Source organism: Diplotaxodon limnothrissa, linkage group LG20 (assembly GCF_057381915.1).
Source record: "Diplotaxodon limnothrissa isolate DT_005_m linkage group LG20, D_limnothrissa_male_GT1.1, whole genome shotgun sequence".
NCBI classification, from domain to species: domain Eukaryota; kingdom Metazoa; phylum Chordata; class Actinopteri; order Cichliformes; family Cichlidae; genus Diplotaxodon; species Diplotaxodon limnothrissa.
Genome location: NC_140615.1, coordinates 35,344,174 through 35,370,859, shown reverse-complemented (window position 1 = coordinate 35,370,859; position 26,686 = coordinate 35,344,174). Strand labels below are relative to the sequence as shown.

The 26,686-nt window shown below is 43.7% G+C and overlaps 1 protein-coding gene across 1 annotated transcript; it reads left to right on the top strand.

Moving 5' to 3' along the window:
- The first annotated feature begins 1,732 nt into the window (after positions 1 to 1,732).
- On the top strand, positions 1,733 to 26,686 carry abcd1 (ATP-binding cassette, sub-family D (ALD), member 1). The gene is made up of 17 exons (XM_085343923.1): positions 1,733 to 2,235; positions 3,969 to 4,250; positions 7,188 to 7,306; positions 7,407 to 7,564; positions 7,698 to 7,885; positions 9,196 to 9,370; positions 9,502 to 9,692; positions 9,820 to 10,000; positions 10,096 to 10,238; positions 10,455 to 10,632; positions 10,807 to 10,901; positions 16,020 to 16,165; positions 16,312 to 16,457; positions 17,279 to 17,363; positions 18,778 to 18,903; positions 19,765 to 19,852; positions 24,550 to 26,686. Exons 2-17 carry the CDS (start codon positions 4,122 to 4,124, stop codon positions 24,670 to 24,672), a joined length of 2,271 nt encoding a protein of 756 aa, XP_085200049.1. The 5' UTR covers positions 1,733 to 2,235; positions 3,969 to 4,121; the 3' UTR covers positions 24,673 to 26,686.

The following is a 26,686-nucleotide window of genomic DNA, read 5'->3' as shown; positions in this document are numbered from 1 at the left end:
CTCGTTTCTCACAAGTAAATGCAAGTGTGCAAACATCACGATGCCAACAATGATCTGAGAAAAGAAAATTCACTGACATCTGTAGTTCAGTGTGTCTGAAACAACTTTACTGCGCGCACAGTAAAATAATACTGACAATGTAGGGACTCAAAAAATGTCTAAGGACACAGTCTTACCTGCCTCAAGGAACTTTATATTGTAAAGTAGACTCTACTATAATACAGAGAAAACCCAAACAATTACATGGTCCCCGATAAGCAAGCGCTTTGGCGACAGTGGGAAGGAAAAACTTGCTTTTAACAGGAAGAAACCTCCAGTAGAACCAGGCTCAGGGCGGGGCAGCAATTTGGTTCAAACAGTTGGGGTTTGTGGAGGAAGACGAGACAAAAACATGCTGAGGAAGAGAACCAGAGATTAATACTACCTAATAATTAAATGCAAAGTGGTGTAAAAACACAGTGATTAATGAAGAAACACTCAATGCATCAGCAGCCTCGGCCTATTGCAGCATAACTAAGGGAGGATTCAGGGTCACCTGATCCAAAGGCGCTCTGTGCCATGTACAAAGTCACTTCAGCCATCTTTCCTCCCTGTTCTGATGCTCTGTTCAAACTTCAGCAGGTCGTCTTATCCACATCTGCTTACTTCAATAGATTCAGCTGCTGCCATGTGATTGTCTGATCACATATTTGCATAAATAACCAGCTGAACAAGTTTGCCTGACAAAGTGCTGATGTGTTTAGTGTGCGGTCCAGCAGTAGGAAGTAATTGTGACAGAATATGCAAAGCAGAAACCAAATGAGTTCATTGTTTGAACAAATCTTAAACCCTTTTAACTCAAACTAAGGTCTGTTTAATACAACTAAAGAATTAGCAGAAGACTATGAGCTACCTGTAAATGAACACTCAAGTTCATTATTGCTGCTATTTGTAATCACTATGTTATAAACTGTATACAAAGGATGGAAGACACCTCCATGACAAACATGTTTTTAGGTATTGCTGAATTGTGGATGTGGCGGTTGCTGTTTTTGTTATATTTGAATATAATTTTGCATGTGCATTGTTTTCATTATGATTCAGTGTATGACTGCTACTTTTGAGCAGGTCTCCTGAGAGATTTTGATCTAAATGTAAGATCCTGGTGAAACTGGGTATAAATTCATGTTCTTTCTATCAAGTGGAAGTTATTTAGAGAATTTAGGCTTTCTGACTCAAATTGTATTTTTTTAAAAAGAAAAACGTTTATTCCTTATATGTATATACATTTATTTATTTATTTTATTTTTTTCCACCAGAAATTTGCAGTTCTTTCTCAGACATTTGGCATTATTCTTCTCATAAATTTCCAATTATTGCTACGTCTTTTCATTGTACATTTGCAAATTTATTTCTCAAAAACTTATTTTTCATCTTTTAGTTTATAAATTTCCCATATTTTTGTCTGAAATTTGGTAGTATTTTTTTTAACATAAATTTGTCAATTTTTGCAAGGTTTTTTATTGTTAATTTAGAAGTTAATTTTGTAAACTTTAAATAATTTTATTTGAAATGTATCACTTTAACCTCCAACCATCAGAGGTTTTATTTCATTTATTTTTAAAATATCACACCCCCTCCCCACCACCCTGCAGCTACTTATATTTTGTTCGGATAAAAGCAGAAGGAGGAGAGGGAGGTCACGTCCTCAGTATCGGAACGCGGCCCGCCCTTCAGGGCACCGACTGCTGCTGCTGAGGTAAACAGATGCTGAACTTTTCTCTGCCTCCGCCGGTGTGACCGTCCTCACACCGGTTCAGTGTAGCAGAAGAAGTTGGTGGAGGAGTGACGGCGGGTCGTGCGCGCGTTTGTCCCGGGCGGCTGTGAAGCAGGAGGAGCGATTTAACCCGGAACTTCGTGCGCTTTTCATGTCCACATCAGAGAAACAACAAAGTTCCTGTTAGCAGTTAGCTTCAGTTAGCAACCGTGGGTCCGCTGCCGGGTCACCCAGCCCGGAGTAAAGTTCGAGTCCGGGTCGAGAGCTGCTCGGCGGGAGGGCAGGACACTCTGAGAACGGCAGTAGTGTTATAAACGAGTTTGCGCGACAGCGCGCCGTTAGCCGTTTGTTACGGTCAGTGTTCACGGGAGACTTAGAAGCTAGGGGGACCGGAGCTAACACACCGGAGCTGGACTCTGTACACCGACACACCGACTGTGGATGTTCAACAGGTCACCGACTGCTGCTGCTGAACCCGGGTGAGTGTTTACCAGAGTACCCGGAACACCGACAGGACACCTGCGGGGCGTTAAAGTGGAGCCGGTCCCCCTGGTCGATAGTAAATGAGCGAGAGAGAGAGAGAGAGCAAGGATCTTATTATTAATGTTGTATAATCTCTATACGTTTATTAACGTTATATAACAGTGTGCAGTATGTCACAGCACGTTTACTGACCTTATATAACAACACTTTGTCCGATTATTACATATATCACAGACCTAAATTCCTTCTGTCTGTTCACAACACTTATAATACGTATAAAGTTACACTAATCAAATCGGGTTACATGGGGGTGTGGGGTGTGTGATTTAGTTCATGGTCACATACAGCTCAGCGTGGGCCAATGAAAGCATTGCGTAATAATCTTTGGGTTATTCCGTGTCAAACCAGTAAAAGCTGAAAATACCTCCACGTGATCCCCCAGAATCAGCTGATTTCTTTAATATAATAACTTTAGCGTTTCTAATGAAGTAATGGAAAGTTTTACCTTCATATTATGGTTGTTCTCAGAGTTAGAGACCCCCAAGCAAGAACACATTGGAGCCCTTATAACTTAATAAAATTCCAGGACTGAAAACATGTAAGCTCTGTTTAAACTGCACATGAATCAGGTTTAGATCCACTGCAGGTGTGACAGTCTACAGCCAACATTTCATTTTTCTATAATTCATTTTAAGCTTTATTATCATGAGATGAAACATAGATTCAGCAGTGAAAATGCACTAATTTAATGTGTATAACATGTTTTATCTGTGTGCTTATAAGTCACTGGAGAAAAATGGGAAAAGTACTTTGAGTTACCTTTCAGGGCTCAAGGGTCAGAGGACCACGTGGGACAGGTGGCTGGACAACCAGGTTATAGCATATGAAAGGTCTTTCCAGGGTCGTCCTCTGGCTGATATTCCTTCTGCATCAGAATAATTTTATGTTAAGAAGACATAACAGAAGAGCAGTTGAAACAGCTTGTCTCGAGCTGACATTACATGTGCTTCACAGATTTAAGTGGCTCTTTAAAAGCTCAGGTGGAGTTATTTAGGTCTAAGTAACAATTTTATTTGATGTTTTTATAGAACAGCAGATTACTTTATTAAGAAGATTAAATTATTGAAGACTTTTCTGCAACTTTCTCACCTTGCAGAGTCATCCAGGGTGTCGGATCAGACCCTCTGGCAGGCTGGGCTGCATGCGTGACACCCCTGCATTACACACTGACACACACGGGTGTAGATAATATAGAAAGGAGCACATTCATGTGGGGGTCCTGGAGGAAATTGTGAGAGTCAGGTCCTTAATTTCCTGAATTCTGCTGAATGGGTCATGCACCAGATTGCACTGCTAATGTCTTTATTTATGGGTGAAATCAAAGAGCTCTCCCAGTTAAGACTGGTTGGTCTGACTCCACCAGAGCAGTGGTTTAGTCTCAGACAAAGCAAGAAATGTTGATCAGTCATTACAATAAAAATAAATGCACATGTCTTTGCTTTTTTAATATAATAAAAATTGATTGATGACCACTTTTTTCACTACACGATTGTGAACACAGAGCCGTGCGACCCTATCATTCATTCACAGCCACATGTTTTTTTTTTGGAGGGCCTTGTTGGGCCCCATGCAGCTGTTTGCTTACTCTGCAGTGTAATGGAGTGCATGAACTGTCTAACGGTTACAGCTGGACTGAGGTGTAATCTAAAACCTGATCCTGTCTGTGCAGGTGGTGGCTCACGCTCTGAGGTCAGCATGGCGTTTCCTTGACAAACCCGCATCGGTTCACAGTGGACCCGTCTGGGATCAGGTTCGGTTTGACCTTAGGTGACACGCTGCGATTTCTGGACATCAATTGGTCGTTCGTCGGCTACCTGTCAGCATGCAGCTGACCTATGAGAAGCTGCCTGCTCAGCTCAGGCGGAGCTCCAGACTCAGGAAATTGACGGCCGTCCTGCTCACAGCGTACGCCGTCAAAAAGCTGTCTCCATATGTGTGGAGGAGGCTGCAGGTACGCACACACCTGTACACACAAAGGTCATTATTGTTGAATGAAACATTAAAACTAGGTGTGAAAAAAACCCCATTTTAGTCACCAGAAATAAAAAAATTAATTATACTTTAGTCATGAGAAATTGTTGGGTAGCTAAACTAAAGATTTACAGTCAAAGCAAAAGCCCAGCTTCAGCTTGCAGATTCTCTTTGATGTTTATCGCAGCACTAAAAAAGATTTATGACGCAATAAATCACGGAGTCACTAACAACAGTTTTCTTCCCTTCTGGCAACTTTTCTCACACACAAGCTCTTAATCAGGCTCAGTCACTCACATTGGAGCTGTTGTGTTGCTGCGTGAGACACTGCTCCTCCCTTCTCTGCTTTCCAAAGGTCTAACCTGTCACTGTGGTTAGCTTTGGACCCGTAGCAATGCACTAACATGGATATCTGCTAATTATTGCTAAGTAGTAACAGATCAATAAAACTCTAGACAGTCACAAACATCTTGGATGGTCTGTAACTCACAGCAGGACATTATTATTATTTCATTAAAAATGCTTTGAGAGGCACAAAGACTACAAACATGGTGGAGAGGACCAGTTCAATGAGTGAGACAACAATCAGCTGCAGGTGCATGGCAATCAAAGTGGCCACACCCCCTAATGTTAACCTCACTAGATGGACACTGATAGATACTGCTATACAAATTTCACCCACTGAACAGTTCTTATGGTGGGGCACATTTTACATTACAGTGGGTTTCTGCTGTAACGTACATTTTAACATAGGAGACAATGGGGATTGACTCCCTTTTGGAGTTTGCCTCAGGCGTTTGTTAGAGGAAAGGCAGTTTCTGGATATCTCAGTGTCAGCTTCATGTTTCAGCCCCGGAGGTTTTTACTCCTACTCTGCCCTCCACCTGGACTTACAGGTGTTTCTTCAGTTTGTGGGTCAACTTATAGCTGTGGCATTTGTTCATACTGGTGTAATCAATGCTTTTTTCACTCATATTGGCAGTAGCCAATTAGTAAAGTGAAGTATATAAAATATTTTCTTTAATAGACCCTGTGCACGAGAAAATGCTAACTTCCAGTTTTACGACCGGATGTAGGGTTGTACATTTCCGGTAGCTTTATTTTGCAGTCAATCGCTACTGCGAAGATGGACTCCAGAATCATGTCCAAAACACGAAAACGGAAAGATCGCGTTAAGTTACAAAGAGCAGAGGTGGGAACACTCACCACTGCTGTGGCATAAAAAATCAAATGGTCAATTTTGACGTTTGAAGCGTGTAGATCGATCGGTTGTTTACGTCACTCAACACAAGCAGAACTGCATCACTGCAGCAGAAGACACATCGTCCACACTCAGAAGCACATCTCTGTATAGTGACTGGTCTCATGATTTAAACAGGCAAATGTTCAGCATTCAGACTACAGGTGAAGAATAGTCAAATGTTTCCCCGTTATGTTGATATCAGCTAGTCAAGTACACACCTACACAGCATGTTAACAAACCGTGAAAAAAGCCACAAAAAATAAATGAATCATAGCTGGTAAGGATTTCTATACATTAGTGTTTACGAAGGGTATGTTGTGACTTACCTTCAAAATTACAGCGGTCCCTCGCTATAACGCGGTTCATCTTTTGCAGCTGCGCTGTTTCGCGGATTTTCTTAGTGCAAGTTTGCATGCGTCATTGTGTTCTGCATCCTGATTGGCTGCAGAACACTGTCGATCTCCTCCGTGCCGTCTCTCCTGTACAGTACAGAATCGCTACATCGATCGCTGATTCATTGATTCATTGATGTTGAATTATCTCGCAGCTGCTCTATTCTCATGTTCTGGACCTGAAAACAGGGTTTGATCTTTGGTTTTATTCTATAATACTGGACTTATTTTGCTACAAAGGTTTGAACTTTGAGAGTTTAAACAAGAGAGAAAAGTGTGAAAATGTTCACGCCTGTCTGAGAAAAGTGTATAAAGTGTGTAGTGAGGGGTTTTTACAGTCTTAAAACATCTATACTAATTGTTAAAAATAAAGTTGGCTACTTTGCGGATTTCACCCATCGCTGGTTATTTTTAGAACATAACACCCGTAATAAACGAGGGACCGCTGTACACAAATACTGAGAAATATAACATTTGAATCCTTTTTCTCTTTTGCTCTGAGGGGTGAGGGGAAAATATCGACAAGTCGACGAACATCATCTACAGATATATTCGGTAAATGCCCGAGACATCTCGAGAAATGTAAATCACCGCTTGATTCATGCGTTTGGTTGACTTGTTTTAGAAAAACCGACCATAAACAAGGAGCGAAAATCACACCGGAAACGAAGCGCTCTACAGGAGTTTCCCCACCGGAAGTAGCATGTGCTGAGGCGCACAGAGTCTATTGTATAGTTTCGGCAGATAGGAAAAATTCTTTTTCTCAGGGAACGCCTTTCCTGATGCAACCTTGAAGGGATTTTTATCTCCTCCTGATCTCGAGCCTCTCACACGTTTACATGTGTAAACCACCACACTGTGGAGCCACTGGAGATACTGTGAACCAGTGAAATGTATTTTAATTTAACTGTGGTCGGTGTCGTGACAGCCCTAACAAAAGATTCCTTTAGTTTAAGTCTTTGTTTAGCAAGAAGAATACAGGGAAGCATTAGTTCATGTGTTTGCTGAGGCTGGGATGTCTACGTGAAGGTGAGTCAGCCTACGTTTCTGTTTGGATTATTTGTTCTGAACTTCCTAAATCCACAGACAAATCCTCCCCAGGATTATCAAAAGAACATTCACAAAAACACTGAAAACTAAAGATGAGATTAAAATATATAAACTGAAACCAGGAAACATATTCTGGAAGCTGACTCAGAATAAACTGACCTGAAAACAGAACTGCACAGACCTGTTCACACCTGTACAAACAGCGCAGGTGACTGTGGGTTTGTCTTTGCAGAGGCGAGCAGCAGGTAAACAGCTGGGTGTATCTGATCCATCAGTGGGTGCAGTGAGCTCTGCTGATGATGGCGGAGAGAAGAACAAGAAAGCGAAGAAGCAGAAGAAGAGTGACAGCAGGTGTGTTTTTAAAATGGCAGAGGGTTTGCTCGCCTGTCTGGCTGCTCCGGGCCTTCAGGGTCGAGCTCAGGATGAACTTCTCGTGTGTTTCTGTCCTCAGGTCTCCGTCGGTCAACAGGGACTTTTTCCTCAGACTTTCCCGGCTGCTGAAGCTCTTGTTTCCACGGTTACTTTGTCCAGAGATCGCCCTGCTCGCCTTACACTCTCTCACCCTGATGTCCCGGACCTTCCTGTCGATTTACGTCGCGTCTCTGGACGGTCTGTCTCCTTGTTTGTCTATAAAGTCATTAGTTATCCATCGCTATTATTGATCATATTTTTAGTATCAATGGTGACGTAGTTAGTTTGGCATCATCGCTAATCAGCAGTATTGATCTGCTGTGTGTGTCAGGTGTGATAGTGCGGTGTATTGTTCAGAAGGATCCTCAGGCCTTCGTGCTTCAGCTCTCCAAGTGGCTCCTCGTTGCAGTTCCTGCAACTTTCATAAACAGCGCCATCAGATTCCTGGAGGGTCAGCTGAGCCTCAGCTTCAGGACCCGATTGGTTAAACATTCCTACCAGCTGTATTTCACCAATCAGGTAACACAAACACACACAAATAAACAGCTTCGACAGGTGTGTTATCAGGACTAATGTCTGATTTTTACACTTCACTGGTTCAAGCACAGATGGACGGGGACAGTCTCGAGAGACCTCGAGCCTAAAGACTGGTACTGAATGACTGATCACCTCCATCAGGCTGTCACACAGCATTTCATTAAACCAGAAACGAAATCACTGAAGCACAAGTCCATCATAAATCCATCACTGAAACCACAAATAGAAGTTTACAAACAAAAAACACAGACAGATCTAGAGCTCAGTTAAGATGAAGTGAAGTGGAGACATGGAATCATGAACTCCGCATCCTCTGAGCTAAAAATGGGCGTTCAGTTTGATATCAGTTAGAGTGCATGGGTAAGTTGGTGGTCTGTAAAAGCACTATTAAAGCTGAGTGATATGTGAAGATTATAAGGCAGCATGTGCTACCATCCAAACCTCCTTTTTGTATTTTTTCAGGTGAGACAATATCAATACGTATTCTGCACATATCCCATTAGCATGGCTCCATAAACGAGTCTGTACCTTTGAGAACTGGGAGAAAACTGAGCTGCTGAGCAGCTGAAAACATGTAGCATTAAGCAGGATCGGGGAAACATTTGGCTTTGGAACAACAGCAGCTGGACTCCTCGGTTCCCAAACACTTAATGAGTGTTGTTAAAAGCAGACGCAGTGAGAAACCTTCCCCTGCTGCTAACATCAAAGAAAAAAAAGGAAGAAATGGAAGTATTTCTCCTGTTTCAGGATCTGGGATTTTGTGTTTGTGCTACTTTTAATTAAATGTGACTTAGATTATCTGCAAATCTTCACATTTTCTGTGGAACTAGTTTGTGAACTGAACAGCTGTCAGGCACATGTTTCACACCTTTCTGCTGCCAAGTTCATGAACAAGACAGTCCGCAGAGCCCAGCAGGCCACGATTTCCTTACTTGGACAGCAGGGAGAAGCTCTATTTATGTTACCCTTAAGGAAGGTTAGCAGGGACAGCTGCAGCGCTGCCTCACTGAACAGTTGGTGGCTCAACTAGGTACTGCAGCAAATCTCCAGAACGTTTTCTGACAGTGAATGTCATTTATCTTCCGCATTATCCGTTATCAATCAGTTACAAGCTAATCTTTGACCCATTATTATAGTTGCATGTGTCCCACTTGAGGATGATCTTTGTGGCCTTTTTATCTTTTGTTATCTCATCCACTGAGTGTTCTGAAGTTTGTATGTTCTGATCATTAGTCTGATGCTTATTTTTGACCTATTTATACTCTGATTGGTGAACTTGTTGATTTCTGCAGACTTACTACAGAGTCAGCAACATGGACGGGCGTCTGTCCAATCCCGATCAGTCCCTCACTGAGGACATAGTCATGTTTTCGGCCTCCATCGCTCACCTCTACTCCAACCTGACCAAACCCATCCTGGACGTGATCGTCACCTGCTACACGCTGATACGCACCGCCCACTCCAAAGGTTGCTTATGTTAGCGCCAAATGATTTCATGCATGATGTGAACACATTGGTGTGTTGCTTGTAATTAATGCTTATTTTTGACTGAGGCTGAGGTTGTTCTAACAGCGTGTCTGCGCTACATGTTTCTGCAGGAGCAAACACAACGTGGCCGTCGGTCATCGCCGGCCTGGTCGTAGCACTCACGGCTAAAGTCCTGCGCTCCTGTTCGCCTCGATTCGGGAAGCTTGTGGCCGAGGAGGCGAAGAGGAAAGGAGACTTGCGTTACATGCACTCACGAATCATCACCAACTCAGAGGAGATTGCCTTCTATGGAGGACACAAGGTAAGAAAAACACCGACGTTTTAAGAAGTGATCAGTTTGAATGACAGGTAGGTTACTGTTAAACTTTGTGGATGGAGATCGCCATGTCTGTGATGGTCATGCGAGTTTGGGTGTGTTTGATTTGTAGGTGGAGCTGGCCCAGCTGCGGAGGAGCTACACGTCTCTGTCCTCTCAGATCCATCAGATCCTGCTGAAGCGCCTCTGGTACATCATGCTGGAACAGTTCCTCATGAAGTACGTGTGGAGTGCCTCCGGCCTGGTGATGGTCGCCGTGCCCATCATCACCGCCACCGGATACGCTGAACACGGTAAACACACTCCTGTTATCGGTGTACAGTATCACAGCGAGTCTGGTGCGAGTATGGCGTTCAGCTGCTTCACCTTTGACCTGTGATGTGCTCAGACTCGGAGGAGGTGAAGCAGGCTGCCATGGTGATGAAGGAGGAGGAGCTTGTGAGTGAAAGGACGCAGGCCTTCACCACAGCCAGGAACCTCCTGAACGCTGCAGCCGACGCCGTGGAGAGAATCATGAGCTCCTACAAGGAGGTATGCACGCCATGCTTCCTCCTCTTTTTCACCTCCTCTGATTCTCTGGCTGATGGTTAACAGAGGAGTATTTGAAGAAGGCAGCTGCTGGAGGGAGACTATCACTTCCTTTCTTCTGCTCGTCTTCCTCCAGTCTTCACCTTGTGTTTCCTCCCTTTCTCCTTCATGCCATGTTGATGTTTACATGATGCACACTGACGACTGACTGCTGTGCAGGTGACGGAGCTGGCAGGTTACACTGCTCGAGTCTCTGAGATGTTGGATGTGTTTGAAGATGTGAATCAGGGGATCTACCGCCGCTCCGCAGACAGAGAGAAGGAGGAGTTAACAGCTGATGGAGGAGGAGGAGCAGTTCAACACGGGCAGAGAGTCTGTGGTCCGCTACAGATCAGAGGTGAGTCTTGTATCATGTAACACCTCTGCAGCACTTTACTCCCAAACTCTCAGCTGGGTTATCTTTGGCCCGGTGTCATTTGTCGCTTCAGTCACTAAAGGGCAAAACCCCGCCCACACACAAACTCCAAACAGGAAGTTGAGACAGCTGTTTTGTCTGTTGTGTTGTGTACAGGTCAGGTGATCAGTGTGGAAAAGGGGATTCGCTGTGAGAACCTGCCAATCATCACGCCTACCGGAGATGTAGTAGTGTCCTGTCTGAATATCCAGGTAACACACACACACACACACACACACACACACTTATCCAGGTGACTTCAGGGTTATCCCTGACATTTTGTTACTATGAAGGTGGTTCACTTCTTAGTGGGTTACATCGCCATGGTAACCTATCCTGCGAACCTGTTTTATCTTGTTTTGTTTTTCAACCTTTTGTGTGCAAACAATTTTACAATAATGTTGTTGTTCTGTAAGCATAACCAAACAAATTAAGACACTTATTTGTACTTGAGGCCTTCATATCGACTGCAGGTAGACGAAGCCAAGGCAAAAATGTATTAATACAGTAGCTCCAGACTGCCAGCGTTAGCATGAGTGAGTCCAAATAATGCAAAGATATCCTGGGTATGTTGAACTTTCTTTGTAGCAGAGGACGTTGCTGTGGTCTTTTCCTTTTATTTATTTTTAATTTAATGTCTGTTACGATCCGAACCATGAATCCTCAGTGTGGTCAGTGTCGCCTCAGTGTGCAGCTAACATTTGTGGCCACATGGTGGCACTGCTGCAGTCCAGTCCTTATTTGGATTAAGCACAAAACCATCACAGATTTAAAGGAAGTCAACTGTACATGCTCGCTTTACAGACACACAAATGTATTTTTACTTTCTGCACATAATAATAATAATAATAATGATAATAATGATAATAGTAATACTACTACTAATGATAATAATTTCTTGGCACATTTCAAAGCCCTTAAAAACAATGTCACCTTACAACACAAAACTAACAAGAACAGTAATAAAAAGGATTTGAAATCCTGGAATAATATGATTGTGAATGATATGAAACTAGATGGCTGTAGTTGATATGCTGATGAAAACAGATCGATTCTGAGCTGTGATTTGTCCGAGAGTCTGTCTAACGAAGGGGAAGTGTTGATAGGTTTGAAAGATGAGGTGCGGCACAGCTAAAGTCCTCCGGCACACTTGGTGTTAAGTCTGAAGTGAGGAGCAGTCAGGAGAAGCTGAGCACAGGGCAGAGAAGGGGTGTAATGATGGACGTCTGACAGGTATGGGAGTGACGAGCCGCACTGAATATGCTTCTTCCTAGCTCTTCTCTTACAGATGGGACGAGAAGAAACAGTTATATAATCAGTTTTCTCAGTATAGTCAAAACATAATTGAGCAAAAATGAAAAAGAATAAGCAACAAACACGGCATTCATCTAATTCTGTGTAAACATATTTGTACTCGTAACTTTCAGTCTGGCTGATCCGCCGATGCTTTCTTGATTAAGTGTTTTTCCTCTGAAGCATCCCCTGCAGCCTCCGTGTTTAACGCCACAGCGCTGTGAACTGTGGGTAATTTCCCTCAGGCAAAGTCTGCAGCAATTACAGAAAAGAATGAATAAAGGGCTCAAAATTTCTACCAAACATCCCTCCTGCAGCCTGTTTGACACTGGGTGTCAGACACCGAACCCTCGCTGCCTTTGCGGGAGCAAGCCTCAAAGACTGTGAGTCTGTGGACATTGGGATTGGGCTCATTCTTTCCATATGCGCCTGGGGTCAGAGGTCATCGCTCATTAGCATGTGCCGAAACAGTGAGAGAGTGTGTTACTTTGTGTGTTTGTGCGTGCTCGCGGCATAGAATGAGGTTCCTGTGTTCAGTACGAGAGGATGAGAGAAGAAGAAGCAGCAGAGATGGAAACATAGAGGGGAAGAAGAGGAACATTGATGGACACAGAAACTCCTCTCTGTTGTCTGGTTCTTAACCTTTGACCTCTCTGCTCTCACAGCATGTGCTTTGATTGGTCTCTTCTTTCAGTGTGTTGTTGCGAGGAGGGACCTCTGAGATTCAGTCACATGTTTACAGGCATCACGGGGGCCTGCTCAGGGAACGAATTCAGCATCAGCAAGCTTAGGATAGATTTGAGCTGTTTTTGGCTTAACTAAACCCAACAAACACAACCACACTAAGCTAAGGACAGACGTAGCATGAAACAGCAGCGAACTAAACAAATGTGAGGGATTTAAAAATATAATCTAGGCTAAAAGAAAGACAGCTGCTGTAGCCAGAGCCAAGAATTAAAGCTGGTAAAAGATCCGGACTGTATGGTTAATAATGCAGTATGTATTTGCCCCAGGTGGGTCCTTGGGTATTTTTACTGAACTGAAATAAACTTTACATGTTTGTAGATTTGTATTTTATATTAACAATCTAAACTACCACAATAATACTTAACCAAAGCTTAAACATTTACGCTGTGGAGCAGAAGCAGAACAAAAGCACGACATCGAATTGCAAAGATATCAGAATTGTGCTTCAGTGCAATGCTGGAATAAACATAATTACATGTTTTGAAGTGTCAGGAGGCTACTGCACACCCTTGCTTTAGACGCACCCGTGCCATCTGCAGGTTTGCAGAAGGAAGGTGGGTGGGGGGGTGGTTCTCGTACAAGCTTACGAGAATCTGCCAAATTTGAAGATAATAGCAAACCAAGCTCGCATGCTTCTCATATTAGGCAAAAGCTTGTTGTACAGGTGGTTTCTACACCTGGTGTTTGTACCCACAAAGGCTTTGATTGCAGTTACAGTAATGGCCATAATTGTTGTCAACAAAGGATTATCTTCACAGTGCCGACTCTTTGTTGTCTGCTGCCCGCGTTTCACCAAGTGAGAAGAGAAGCTACAGCTTCTCTCTTAATTATACACACGAGGACACGTTATCAGCCTTCATGTGGGGAACAGATCGAGATCACACGGGATACATTTTGTAATACTTTTTATTTTAATACGTGGGGGTTGGGCACTACGATAAAACACAGTCGGTGAAAAAAAACAGGTTTCTTTGCAGGTGTCTGTGGTACTTTCAGCCGTAGCTCAACACTACATACAGTGGGGCAAAAAAGTATTTAGTCAGCCACCGATTGTGCAAGTTCCCCCACCTAAAATGATGACAGAGGTCAGTAATTTGCACCAGAGGTACACTTCAACTGTGAGAGACAGAATGTGAAAAAAAAATCCATGAATCCACATGGTAGGATTTGTAAAGAATTTATTCGTAAATCAGGGTGGAAAATAAGTATTTGGTCAATAACAAAAATACAACTCAATACTTTGTAACATAACCTTTGTTGGCAATAACAGAGGTCAAACGTTTACTATAGGTCTTTACCAGGTTTGCACACACAGTAGCTGGTATTTTGGCCCATTCCTCCATGCAGATCTTCTCGAGAGCAGTGATGTTTTGGGGCTGTCGCCGAGCAACACGGACTTTCAACTCCCGCCACAGATTTTCTATGGGGTTGAGGTCTGGAGACTGGCTAGGCCACTCCAGGACTTTCAAATGCTTCTTACGGAGCCACTCCTTTGTTGCCCGGGCGGTGTGTTTTGGATCATTGTCATGTTGGAAGACCCAGCCTTGTTTCATCTTCAAAGTTCTCACTGATGGAAGGAGGTTTTGGCTCAAAATCTCACGATACATGGCCCCATTCATTCTGTCCTTAACACGGATCAGTCGTCCTGTCCCCTTGGCAGAAAAACAGCCCCATAGCATGATGTTTCCACCCCCATGCTTCACAGTAGGTATGGTGTTCTTGGGATGCAACTCAGTATTCTCCTTCCTCCAAACACGACGAGTTGAGTTTATACCAAAAAGTTCTACTTTGGTTTCATCTGACCACATGACATTCTCCCAATCCTCTGCTGTATCATCCATGTGCTCTCTGGCAAACTTCAGACGGGCCTGGACATGCACTGGCTTCAGCAGCGGAACACGTCTGGCACTGCGGGATTTGATTCCCTGCCGTTGTAGTGTGTTACTGATGGTGACCTTTGTTACTTTGGTCCCAGCTCTCTGCAGGTCATTCACCAGGTCCCCCCGTGTGGTTCTGGGATCTTTGCTCACCGTTCTCATGATCATTTTGACCCCACGGGATGAGATCTTGCGTGGAGCCCCAGATCGAGGGAGATTATCAGTGGTCTTGTATGTCTTCCATTTTCTGATGATTGCTCCCACAGTTGATTTTTTCACACCAAGCTGCTTGCCTATTGTAGATTCACTCTTCCCAGTCTGGTGCAGGTCTACAATACTTTTCCTGGTGTCCTTCGAAAGCTCTTTGGTCTTGGCCATGGCGGAGTTTGGAGTCTGACTGTTTGAGGCTGTGGACAGGTGTCTTTTATACAGATGATGAGTTCAAACAGGTGCCATTCATACAGGTAACGAGTGGGGGACAGAAAAGCTTCTTACAGAAGAAGTTACAGGTCTGTGAGAGCCAGAGATTTTCCTTGTTTGAGGTGACCAAATACTTATTTTCCACCCTGATTTACAGATAAATTCTTTACAAATCCTACCATGTGGATTCATGGATTTTTTTTTCACATTCTGTCTCTCACAGTTGAAGTGTACCTCTGGTGCAAATTACTGACCTCTGTCATCATTTTAAGTGGGGGAACTTGCACAATCGGTGGCTGACTAAATACTTTTTTGCCCCACTGTAAATAAGGAGTCTGTGCTGTTGAGTAGTTGTGCTGTAGGAAGTAATTAGTTGGGTAGTTAATCAGTAAAAACAAAGAAAAAATTCTGACTTTTAAAACACCGACTCATCTTTAAGACAAGGTCGATCCGACTGTATTTACCACCACAGCCTGCTAAATGAATCTGTTGCTGTTGCTAACAGGCTTATTAGCCGTAGCCTCGTTCTTTCAGCTGCAGCCTGGTGGTGTTAAACAGTGTGGAGAACAAGTAAAGAACAAATAATAACTGAATACAAGCCAGTGAGAAGGATTATTTGCAAGTTTAGTGCCAACAAGTGCGAGGTTTTAGTGCTTTAATTAGTATCTGGAGTACACAGCTACAGAAAACAATGAGAACTTGTATTTTCCATTCATGCTCAACAGCCTTTAGATGCGCTCTGCAGACATTCATCTGTTGAGCTGTTTTCTCAGAGCAGGTCAAGTCCAAACCATGTTTTCATGGCTTTGCAGGCCTGGCTTGCCTCAGTAAACCCCTTTGTCATATTTAAAACCCGGGTGTAATCTCACATCTTTAACTCCTAAATCATGCGTTGCAGTACAGGCGTCTGTGCACATATGTTCTGTAAAGACTTGGAGACACCTTTCCAGAAACGAGTCCAATCCTGTGGATTTGTCTCTCTGTGTGTCTCAGGTGGATGATGGGATGAACGTGCTGATCACCGGTCCAAACGGCTGTGGGAAGAGTTCCCTGTTCAGGATCCTCAGTGGGCTGTGGCCTGTTTATGGAGGAGTCCTGTACAGACCGGAGCCAGAGCACATGTTCTATATCCCACAGAGGTAACACTACTACTAGTACCAAATTCAGTTCAGCACTTTATATTTATATGGTTCCAATTACCACCAACAACCATTTGTCGGTGTTTTACAAAGTTAAGGCCCTAGATCCACAGCAGTTGTGGTTTCCTGTTCTGTGTGGTTTGCAGGCCTTACATGTCAGAGGGGACCCTCAGAGACCAGGTGATCTATCCGGACTCGGTGGAGGAGATGGTTCAGAGAGGACTCACAGATTCAGACCTGGAAGAGATCCTTCGCACCGTCCACCTGCGCTACATCATGGACCGAGAGGGAGGTCAGTCCGAGTGCGTGTTTAGCTGTGCTCTGCGCTTTGTTTGGAGTAAACAGGCAGAAAAACCTCCACAGCAACTCAGACTCAACTACACAAACAAACATAGAAGACGGGAAACTCGTGAGGCAGATTGTGCGGCGGTGATTGAACCAAGAATTAATTATGAGGAGTCATTTCACATCTAATGGTGCCTCGACCTCATTTCACTTCATATGACACTTAATTTTGAGAACCGCTCCATCACAAACATTCAAACCGGTTCGAATGCTCAAATCAAATTCTGCTAAATATTTAATCAGTGCCCCGTCCCCAGCCTGCCGTGAAGGGTGCTCGACTGTTTGACTGACACTTGCAGTCAGTTTGAGAGCTCGCAGCAGCTGCAGGATGATGCCAGGATGTGTCAGGGCGCAGGATTCAGGAAAGACCGGCTCACCTGTCAGCAGTATTAAACATGAAAATACAGAGAGAGCTTTTCACTTCACCTGAATCAAGTTAATGAATGAACATATCTATCATTAGTTGCAAAAAAAAAGTGTAGAAAAACGTATAAAATGATGTCTTAGAGAGTGGGAATCAATCAGTAAACATGTAAATACTGAATTAGTAGTGTTACACGTACACTTGAGCCACATCATGTGTACATCAGCGCTACCAGAAGACTGTGGGGGGGAAATTTTTACACATTTCCCTTTGGGCTCGGATTCATAAAGCGTCAGTCTGCAGGTGCATGGACACACGCAATTGTAAATGTCGTTTAACTGGGATCATCTGTAGCTGTTGTAATGCAATGCTGCTGTGGCGACACCTGTGTATGTGCTTCTCAGGTTGGGAGTCGGTCAATGACTGGAAAGATGTTCTGTCTGGAGGAGAGAAGCAGCGGATGGGGATGGCTCGGATGTTCTACCACCGGTAAGGTCTCACTCTTCAATGAGTGAAGGATGCTCACAGCATCTGGCTGTGCTCGGGCTGGACTTTGGACAGAGACGTCATGAAAGAGCGATGAGGTGCTCAAAGAGTTCTGAACAGAAATCTGAAGGAAGCGTTTTTAATGGTAAAGGTGGTGGTAAACCTGCCCTCTGCCTCCACAGAGCCAGCCAACAGCTGAACCGAGAAACATGCTAACTGAGGTGGTGTTGCAGTAGAGGTTTGCTGCTGTGTAGTAGCTGTATTATAGGTGGTATGTAGGTGAGTGTAGGCTCACTTTGTCCATAATGTAAACTGTTGTGTTTCTTGGCTCAGGGTGGGAGGATCTGAGACGTTGCTCGTGTTGGTGCTTTGAACTGAGCCCCTTTAGAAACTGTAATGTGTTAACTTTGCATATGAAATCAGATTTGACTCATGATGATTCTGTATGTTTCAACGGCATTAAAGTTAACGGCTCTCTCCCTATTCAGTTAGATAGCTGCTTTAAAATAACCACCCCAGTAACGCCCACATTTCCTTGGACACGCTCCCTTCGAGCAAACTCTAAACGCTGGGCGTGCTCGTGTTGAGCTTCAGCGTAGCTCTCACTATTGGCCTCAGTATTAGCATTATGGCCTATTCATTATCAGGTCAACCCGGTGAGTTAAATCGGCACCCCCATGACCTGTTTAGGACTGTGACCGCTGCCGTGTTTATTTTACACACCTCAGCACTGTTAAACCAACATGTTTCCGTTTTCCATCAGAGTGAAACGTCCCTGCAGCTGGTTCAGATGCAGTCAGCGCAGGCGTCAGGCCTGCTTCTGTTTATTCTGTCAGATTATGCTCCGCTATTAAAATAATGGTTTCATCTGCTGCCACCTTTATGATGACTAACATACTGTAAGTGGCCTGTTTATGAGCCGTGAACAGATTTCGCACCAGTTCAGACAGCTGACGACTTCTTGTGTTTATTTTTTCCCAGGGAAGAATAACAAATATTAAAGGACAGTTTAGCCCCAAATCTGTACAAATTCTGCAGTGAAAGGTCAAGTTTCTGTATCACAGAAGAGCAAGTGTCTGTCTATCCAAGATGAGACAGCGTGACACATGAAACGTCTGCGTGTTGTGTTGCTGAGATATAAACTGAAGTTTAAATGGGACTGTACTTTAGCGTACAGGTAAATGTGTGTTTACGTTTGTAGAGAATTCATGTTATTTTCATGCCGACTTATTTTGGTGGCTAGAAAAACTCAGAACGTAGAAATAATAGAAGCTGCCTTTTGAGAAAGCCGTTTTAGAAGCATGCAAATGTCACAGATGCTCAGCGTGACAGTGACTCTGTGTGCGCCCACCATAGTCACCCTGTCTTCTCTCGCTCTTTTCCTCTCTTTGTGTGTTTGTGAATGTCTCTCGCCCAGCCCAAGGTACGCTCTGCTGGACGAGTGTACGAGCGCCGTGAGCATCGACGTGGAGGGAGGAATCTTCCAGGCTGCGAAGGATGCTGGGATCGCACTGCTGTCAATTACTCACAGGCCTTCCCTATGGTCAGTACACACACAAACACACACACTGAATCTCAGTGACCTTGACCTCAAGGTCAGAGGTCAAGTTTTCCGAATATCTTGAAGGAGGAACGGTTTTGAAACTGTAATCTGCTAGGAGGCTGAGGGGTACTGCTGCTAGTACTAAAAGTAAAAAGGTGTCATTGGTCATGTGGGAAGCTTCCAGCATCATGTGAGTCCAAAGACAACAGTTACACTGTGAGTGCTCATGAAAAAGAGGGCGACTCTTAAAATGTGGCTGGATGGTTTTTGTTGCAGTCTGAAAATGATCATATCTGTGACTGCTCTTTGAGAGTGTGTTATAACTGAGACGTCACCTATTACACGTTTATTTGAATTTTGTGGATTATTTCTCATGTCTTGCATTCAAGACGCAAAAGAAACAAGCATGGTGGCAAAATGAAAGCGTGGTATTCTAAAAGATCAGATGCCAGCTGAGTCTGTCATCTCTGCTGCTTCTGTGTCATCAGGTTAACTTTTGTGGGTTAAATTTGCACAATTTCTAAACAACAATGACATTCAAACACTTTTCAAGGTGATGTTTCCTGACTTGGAACATGTAAATGCTTTCATTTAATATTTTTTTGTCTTTATGTCTTTACAAAGTCTTTAAATGTCATAAATAAAGTTTTACACAGCGTGCAGCAAAACTGAAATCCACAGACTAGTGAAACTCGAGATGCCAAAACTGCAGATAAAACTACGTGACTCATGTGACTCAAAGATCACGAGTGAACTCAGGTTTTATTTAATTTTATTTTCAGCCTGCAGGGGGCAGCATAGCTCTGAGCTGCTGCCGGCTGCCACACCCTCCAACTAATCTTCTCCTCCTCTGTCTCACAGGAAGTACCACTCTCACCTGCTGCAGTTCGATGGAGAAGGAGGGTGGAGGTTTGAACCTCTGGATGCCTCCACGCGCCTCTCTCTGCAGGTCTGTGTGTGTTTAATTCGAGCTCTATGATTGGTCCCCGGCAGCAGGTGTTTTATTTGAGCGTGTGCTGCTGTGAGACCGTGTCATGTTAGAAACAAAAAAGATGTGCGCAGTTTGTTTGGAGGGTCCAGCCCCCAGGTGGCTCTTGTTCAGGTCTGTTTGTAAGATTTATACTTAAACTTAGCTGTAAGACACAAAAACTCGGCTTAAATGTGCTTATTATTGATCCATAAGCATTAAAACAGCTTAAAGTGAATGCAGCTGTCTCTGATTTTCCTTCAGCAATACAGCGCAGATCAGGATTTAGTCAGGAATGGCTGTGGAACAAAAGAGAAAAGCATCTCAAAGTGCTGTCATCAGGCTCTTGCAAAAATGCCAGAAAAGCTGTGATTACTTCTTTCTAATGCGACGCCGCATTATGCTTTTACTTCAGCACACCTGCATGTGGAAAATAACTTGTCAGATCTTTAATTTATGCTGGATTACCACGCTTGGACTCTAGAGCTACACAGATAACATTGCTGCACATTTAGGCTGGATGACGACACGGCGACATGCCAAGAGTGCTTTTATTAAAAGAGTGATCAATATGAAATGCACACATATGATTTGATATGATAGTGCACATTAAAAAAACAGTTGGTTTCAGCCAACAATGAAGCCATTAAACTCCACTGAGCTGTTAGTTATTTGTGTTCATTTGGATAAAAACTAAAGTGTTAAAACTGAAACGTCTCAGAGTATGAACAGCAGCTCTCATCTTCTGTTAGCTAAAAAGCAGAATTTAGAGTTTGTCGATTGTTGCCACACACACAGTTTTGATATTTAACGTGTGTGTTCAAACTTTGGGCTTGTTGGTGTTGCTGTGAGAGTGGATGGGAGGGGACGACAATCAGTGTTCAGCAGAGACAAAACGTATAACACGAAGAGTCTGGAAGATAACAGTGGGTGACGAGATCAAAGGCTAAAACATACACAGGTAAAACAAAGGTGATCAAACGCACCACGGAGTCGCCCACTGCCTTCTGCTTACCGGGATTAAACAGCGAGTCGGTCTTAATATTCTTCATCATTCGGCCGGTGCTGCATCTCCCTCCGTGATGAAGGAGACCTTTGAGTCCGAGCCTGAGGCGCACAATGTAAAACATTCAGCAAAAAATTTAACATTAAAATTATTTGGTCATATTCCACGTGTCCTTTGAGAAGCTCTATAGGAGGCGTAGTATCCCAAACTTCACCAGCAGGAAAATCACTTTGCATAGAGTCAAGATTATGTCAAAGTAACTTTATAAATAGCTGTTCATACATATAAAAGTCATCTCGAGTGACCCCTGTAATCCCAGCTCCCCGCTCTGTATGTAAATCGGAGTCGGTTGTGTTTGCAGAGGCCAGAGGACCGCACAGGTTCAGGTTTGGAAACCCACATTTATCTGCAACCACAGAGCTCAAAACACAGAGGCTACACGGTCACTTCATCTTTACTCATAACTGGACGTTTTATTTTATTAGCCATTTGCAAGCTGAATTCTAATAACAGCTCACTGCTTAATACATACAGAACAGCAAGGCTGCTCTGCTCAATGGGTCATGAATTCCTTTAATTAAACTGAATCTCAGAGGTATCTTTGACTTATTTTTACATTGAGATCACTTATTGCAGCTTTATGGGCTCATTGGACTCTAACAGCTTCTCCTAATGTGACAGAAAGTGGAGAAACATGAAGGATCATGATCAGTGATGCCCCGTTGTTAGACAGTTTCCTCTTATACGTGGGATCTAAACGGTTCTCCCTTCGTTATGCAGGGTTAACAGAGGTCATTATCATTTGCAGACTTTAAGCTTTTACACAGTTCAGACGTTTCTGCATATTTTGTTGATGACCTCAGTTCATTTTGGGAAGTTTTTTACTGCTTTTAAAGACAGAAATGTACCAAAAGCATCTCCAAGTTTGGCAGAAATATCTCTAAAACCTGCCACGTGTCCAACATCATGTGGATGACTTGTTTCTGAAAGATTGCGTCTTGTTATCGGGGGTCAGAGTGCGCGGTGGCTTTGCAAACTCCTCGGCAGAGTTTCATTGAAATGCTTCCCCTCCTCTCAGTTTCGTGGTCACATGATGGGATTTGTTAGGTGAAAGGTTGAGTTGATGGCTTTCACAATAAAAAGAAAAACTAGGCCTGATGATAGCTTTATAGAAATTTATACGGTTCAGATTTTTAGAATATAATTATTTCGCACAGGGGAGGGGCTTTGGTGCGATACTTAGGGCTGTCACTGGAACACCCACACACAGCTCAATACCGCGCGAACAGAAACCTAAACTCTTTGCAGGAGTTAAACAAGCTCAGCGTCCTGACTGTGAGCCGTTAGCAGCTGCTGGATCAGTTCTGTCAGTGCGTTTCTGTTTCGTACCCGCAGGACGACCCCCCGGCGTCACTTACGGGGCGTTCAGCATCTGTAACTCCGTGAAAGCGATGTTCACATCCTGCTGTGATCATCCCGCTGCGCCGAGGAGAGAGAGCGGAGCTGATCACTGAACCCTCCTGACTCGTAAACACGCTAAAATTACCGCGACCCCTCTGACTGCTGCCTTTGCGCATGCAGCGGTTACTGTGGTAACCATCAGCACCACAACAACACGCCTGCGGCACATGATGTGTGAGCGAGTGAGGTCAAAGCGCGGAAGCGGCGAGGGGAGTGAGAACAGCCAGTCAGCTGGCTCCTCGCTGTCATGTGACGGATCATTAGTGGCTGCAGGGCTGCTGCAGTTTATCATTAGCCTCCAGATTTGAAGGTAGAGTTTATTAATCCAGAGCATGAAGTGCTTATTAACCTGCTCAGCTTCACCTGAAACAGTGAAAACAGGTTTGAGCAGAAGCTGCTGTGGGAAGAACACACAGATCTACTCTGCGGGAAGTCTAACAGACTTCATCTCCTCAGGGGTCGATCCCAACACCTCAGCAGTGATCATGATGCTCAGCCTGCAGCTTCACGGAGAAAACTATAATAAGGACAATCAGACAAAGATACATATATTTAACACACAAACACAGCAGCAGGATTCAAGCACATCATCGCACACTTAATCTGCGATTAAACACAGTATCTAATTATAGGATTGACTGGTGCACAAACGGGTCTCTTGTTCTTCAGTGCACGTTGGTGACTTTGTTTATTTTACCCTTACTTATGTGAGGAGCTCGGGTGAAGTACTGACTTCAGGTACTCAAGTCATTACCGCTTAGAGCGGCTAAAATATGCAAAAATATTGATATTAAGCACCAGCACATCAGCGGTCATATCACACGAGGATCCATGCAATGATTTAGCATCGCGCGTCGTGTTTGCTGCCAAATACGAAAGGAAATAAAGGCTCGGCGTATACACATTACACTGATTGAACTGCAGAAATAACAAAAAAGCAATCTGTGTACTCGTCCCCACGGACGAAGGCGTTCCAGGATAACAGATGGCCTATCGTTACATCCTGGTATTTACGGGAAAATACCTGCTGGATAGTTGTATTATTGATACCAGGTGAAGGATCTGATACAGTCTCCTCTGGTGTGATTCTGGTAATTTCTGTAACACTATTACTTTCACTGCACTCACTAAAAAACGCTGTGTTAGTGTTCACGCCCGAGATACTCAGCAGCAGTAGCAGAGCTGTGTGATTAGAGTCCTTAAGAACGTATCGATCATGCCTGAGCTGACCCTAAGCAGCCTGGTGAGGTCCCAGCCGGGTGTATTGATAAAGGCCCGAGGATGCAAACACTGTTAATGAACTCTTGTGTCAGACAAGTTTACTGTGAGCAAAGTGGAGGTAAAGATTGGACCACTTACCGTTTCACTCTGTGCATTATGCTACGTTCACAGATGTCAATGTAATGTACGTGCCATTATTTACAATTTTATTTCTGCATTTTTTCCTCCTGTTCTGGAAGAGAATGGATCAGCTCGAGGAGAGAAATCCAACCATGAGCTCGTGTTTTGGCTGTGAAAGTGTAGAGAGACACAGGCACACGAGAAACAAGTATAAACAACAGCGTGAGCTACATGTGTAGTCTAGATTAAACGCAGAACTATGAATCACACATCAGCTGGCTCCCAGCCACATAGACATGCGAGTGGCAGTACACATTTGTAGTAATGCTTCCTCGTGTTTCTTTGTTTTGATAAATTTAGTATTTAGTGAGTAACTATGACAGTCTTGAGCTTCTTCACAAGGCTCCATCGCATCATAACAGCGCTAAAAAGTTGTGGTATGTTAACAGGAAGTTGTGATGCATCACGCAGTGTCGAGTGTCAGGCTTCAGTTTGTAGCGTCATATTTTCGTCTTCCATTGACTTGCAGTCAGTTGTTTCTTTGCCTGTAGAGTAAACATTAATGACTATTGTTTAGCTGGGGTATCAACCAGGAACAGGCGGCCACATTAAGGAAGCAAACACGCAATAACCAAAGTTATTATAATTCTAGATGCTGTTTGTAGTAATGGTGGATAAAGCTGCTGAATCAGGAAACAGAGCTTTCAGGTACAAGTACAGACACCGGTGGATTTAAGAGTGACAGGAAGCTTAGAGAAAACAAACAAATGCAACACCTGTAACAGCAATATTCAGAGAAAAGTAAACATAATATATTCATTGTATTTCTATGTGTCTGTGTTTGTGGTTTCTGTGATGTGCTGTGTCTCAGGAGGAGAAGCATCGTTTGGAGAACCAGCTGCTGGGAATTCCTAAGATGCAGCAGAGACTTTCAGAGCTGTGTGTCCTGTTGGGGGAGGCCGAAGGGGAGAAAGAAGAGAAGCTAGCCTCCTGAGATTACACACTGATGATTGTATTTACTGGTTAGCATTGAGAGAAACGCACACACACGTTTGTATTCCTTACTTGTAGGGCCCCGCGTTGACTTGATGTAACTCCTGTAATGTGCACTGGACACAAAGTCCCCAGAGAGCGGAAGTGACCGCACATGTTATAAATACCCTTAAAATGTACAAATGCCTTTGTAAAGCAGAATTATCCCCAAAGTGTCCTCAAAATGCAGAAATGTCCTCATAATTCACAAATGTCCTCACTGTGAAGATATGTCCTTACAATTCAGAAGTGTCCTCAAAGTAAAAAAAAAAAAATCCTCAGAATTAAAAAGTAGCCTAATATTACCTCAAAATGTCGACGTCTCACCAGAGTTCAGAAATGTCCTCATAATACAGAGATGTAAATGCTCTGAGAAAGCACAAGTGCCCTCATGGTGTAGAAATCCCAGTATAGTTCAAAGTGTTCCAAAATGTCCTTGTAATTCAGAACTGTCCTCATATTACAGAAATTCCATCACTGTGCATGAAAACCTTTTGCTATGCAGAAATGTCCTCATATTGCAGTGTGCCTGATGGATGGGCCACACAAAGATGGACAAACATGCGCGCGCGCACACACACACACACACACATGCTAAGCAGGTAAATCGTATGACTGAAGTGAGTTTTAACTGTGAGTTTGTTTGTTTTTAAATTTTATCTCGTGAGCACTGCCGGTTTGCTGTCAGAGCTGCTGTTTCTCAAAGACGCCCATGATCAGTTGGCCTGTTTTTTACGAAGCACTTCCTGTCCTGATTGGTTATCTCGCTTATTTTAAATGGCTCGTTTCTACTGTCACATAACCTTGTTTACATACATTAGTTGGCTGGAATAAATAAGCACCTAGAGTTTTTATTCAATTCAGCTTTAGGGGCGATCATGGCTCGAGAGTTGGGAGTTCGCCTTGTAATCGGAAGGCTGCCGGTTCGAGCCCCGGCTCCGACAGTCTCAATCATTGTGTCCTTGGGCAAGACACTTCACCCGTTGCCTACTGGTGGTGTTCAGAGGGCCCGGTGGCACCAGTGCAGCCTCGCCTCTGTCAGTGCGCCCCAGGGTGGCTGTGGCTACAATGTAGCTGCCATCACCAGTGTGTGGATGACTGGATGTGTAAAGCGCTTTGGGGTCCTTAGGGACTAGTAAAGCGTTTGTACAAATACAGGCCATTTACCATTTATTTACAATAAGAAATCGCCACAGCAGTCACATTAGAGCGCTTTGCATTGTGAGGCTATGACAGGTTGGCTGTCAGCCTGAAGTGGTCCAGGTGAGGTGAGGGGAGGTTTTTTCTGCTGATAGCTCAAGTATTCTTGTATAGAAACAGCAGGTTTTTATACAACTTGATAAATGGTCTTGATCACCTGGTAGCCTGTGTTAGGAAAAATATGCTTTCCTCGACCAGTTTGCAAGTATGGTAGTTGTGTATTTGTGCTGCATTAAAAACTTAGTGATTGCTTTGGTCGCTGCCAGAGTGCTGCAGTTGCTGGTAGTTTGCATAGAAGATGCCGTTTTGTCTGCAAACACTCGTTAAACACTGAGGGGAGGTGAAATGCAACTCAGAGGCGGAGACCAATTTGCCTTCAAAGTAAAAGTTGTGCCTTATTGGTGAAACAAATGTTTCAAAATGTGCAACTTTTACTTTGAAGGTGGGCGGTCTCTGTTAGTGAGTGGTTGGTGAGTGTTTGCAGACAGGTTGCCATCTTCCATGCAAACTACATCCGTCTGTCGCAGTCTGCTAGTGACCAAAGAAATCTGAGAGGTTTTTGGTGCAGCACTGTATACATTTTTTAAACCAGTTTCATTTAGATAACACAAGCAACCACTCGCCAAACAGTCTGTAAGCTGCTTTTGTAAACAGACTTTTAATTTGAAAGGTGAGGATCAGTTTATCCACATATGCCATTGACCTTTTTTCCACCAACTGTGTGCTGGTCCTAACCCCCCCCCCCAAAAAAAGAAAAAAAAACAACAACAGAAAAA

Excerpts from the sequence above, each read along its gene's own strand:
- abcd1 (XM_085343923.1), top strand. The coding sequence starts at position 4,122 with ATGCAGCTGACCTATGAGAAGCTGCCTGCTCAGCTCAGGCGGAGCTCC. Across the intron at positions 16,458-17,278 it reads CATCATGGACCGAGAGGGAG|GTTGGGAGTCGGTCAATGAC; the intron begins GTCAGTCCGAGT and ends TGTGCTTCTCAG. Across the intron at positions 18,904-19,764 it reads ACTCACAGGCCTTCCCTATG|GAAGTACCACTCTCACCTGC; the intron begins GTCAGTACACAC and ends TCTGTCTCACAG.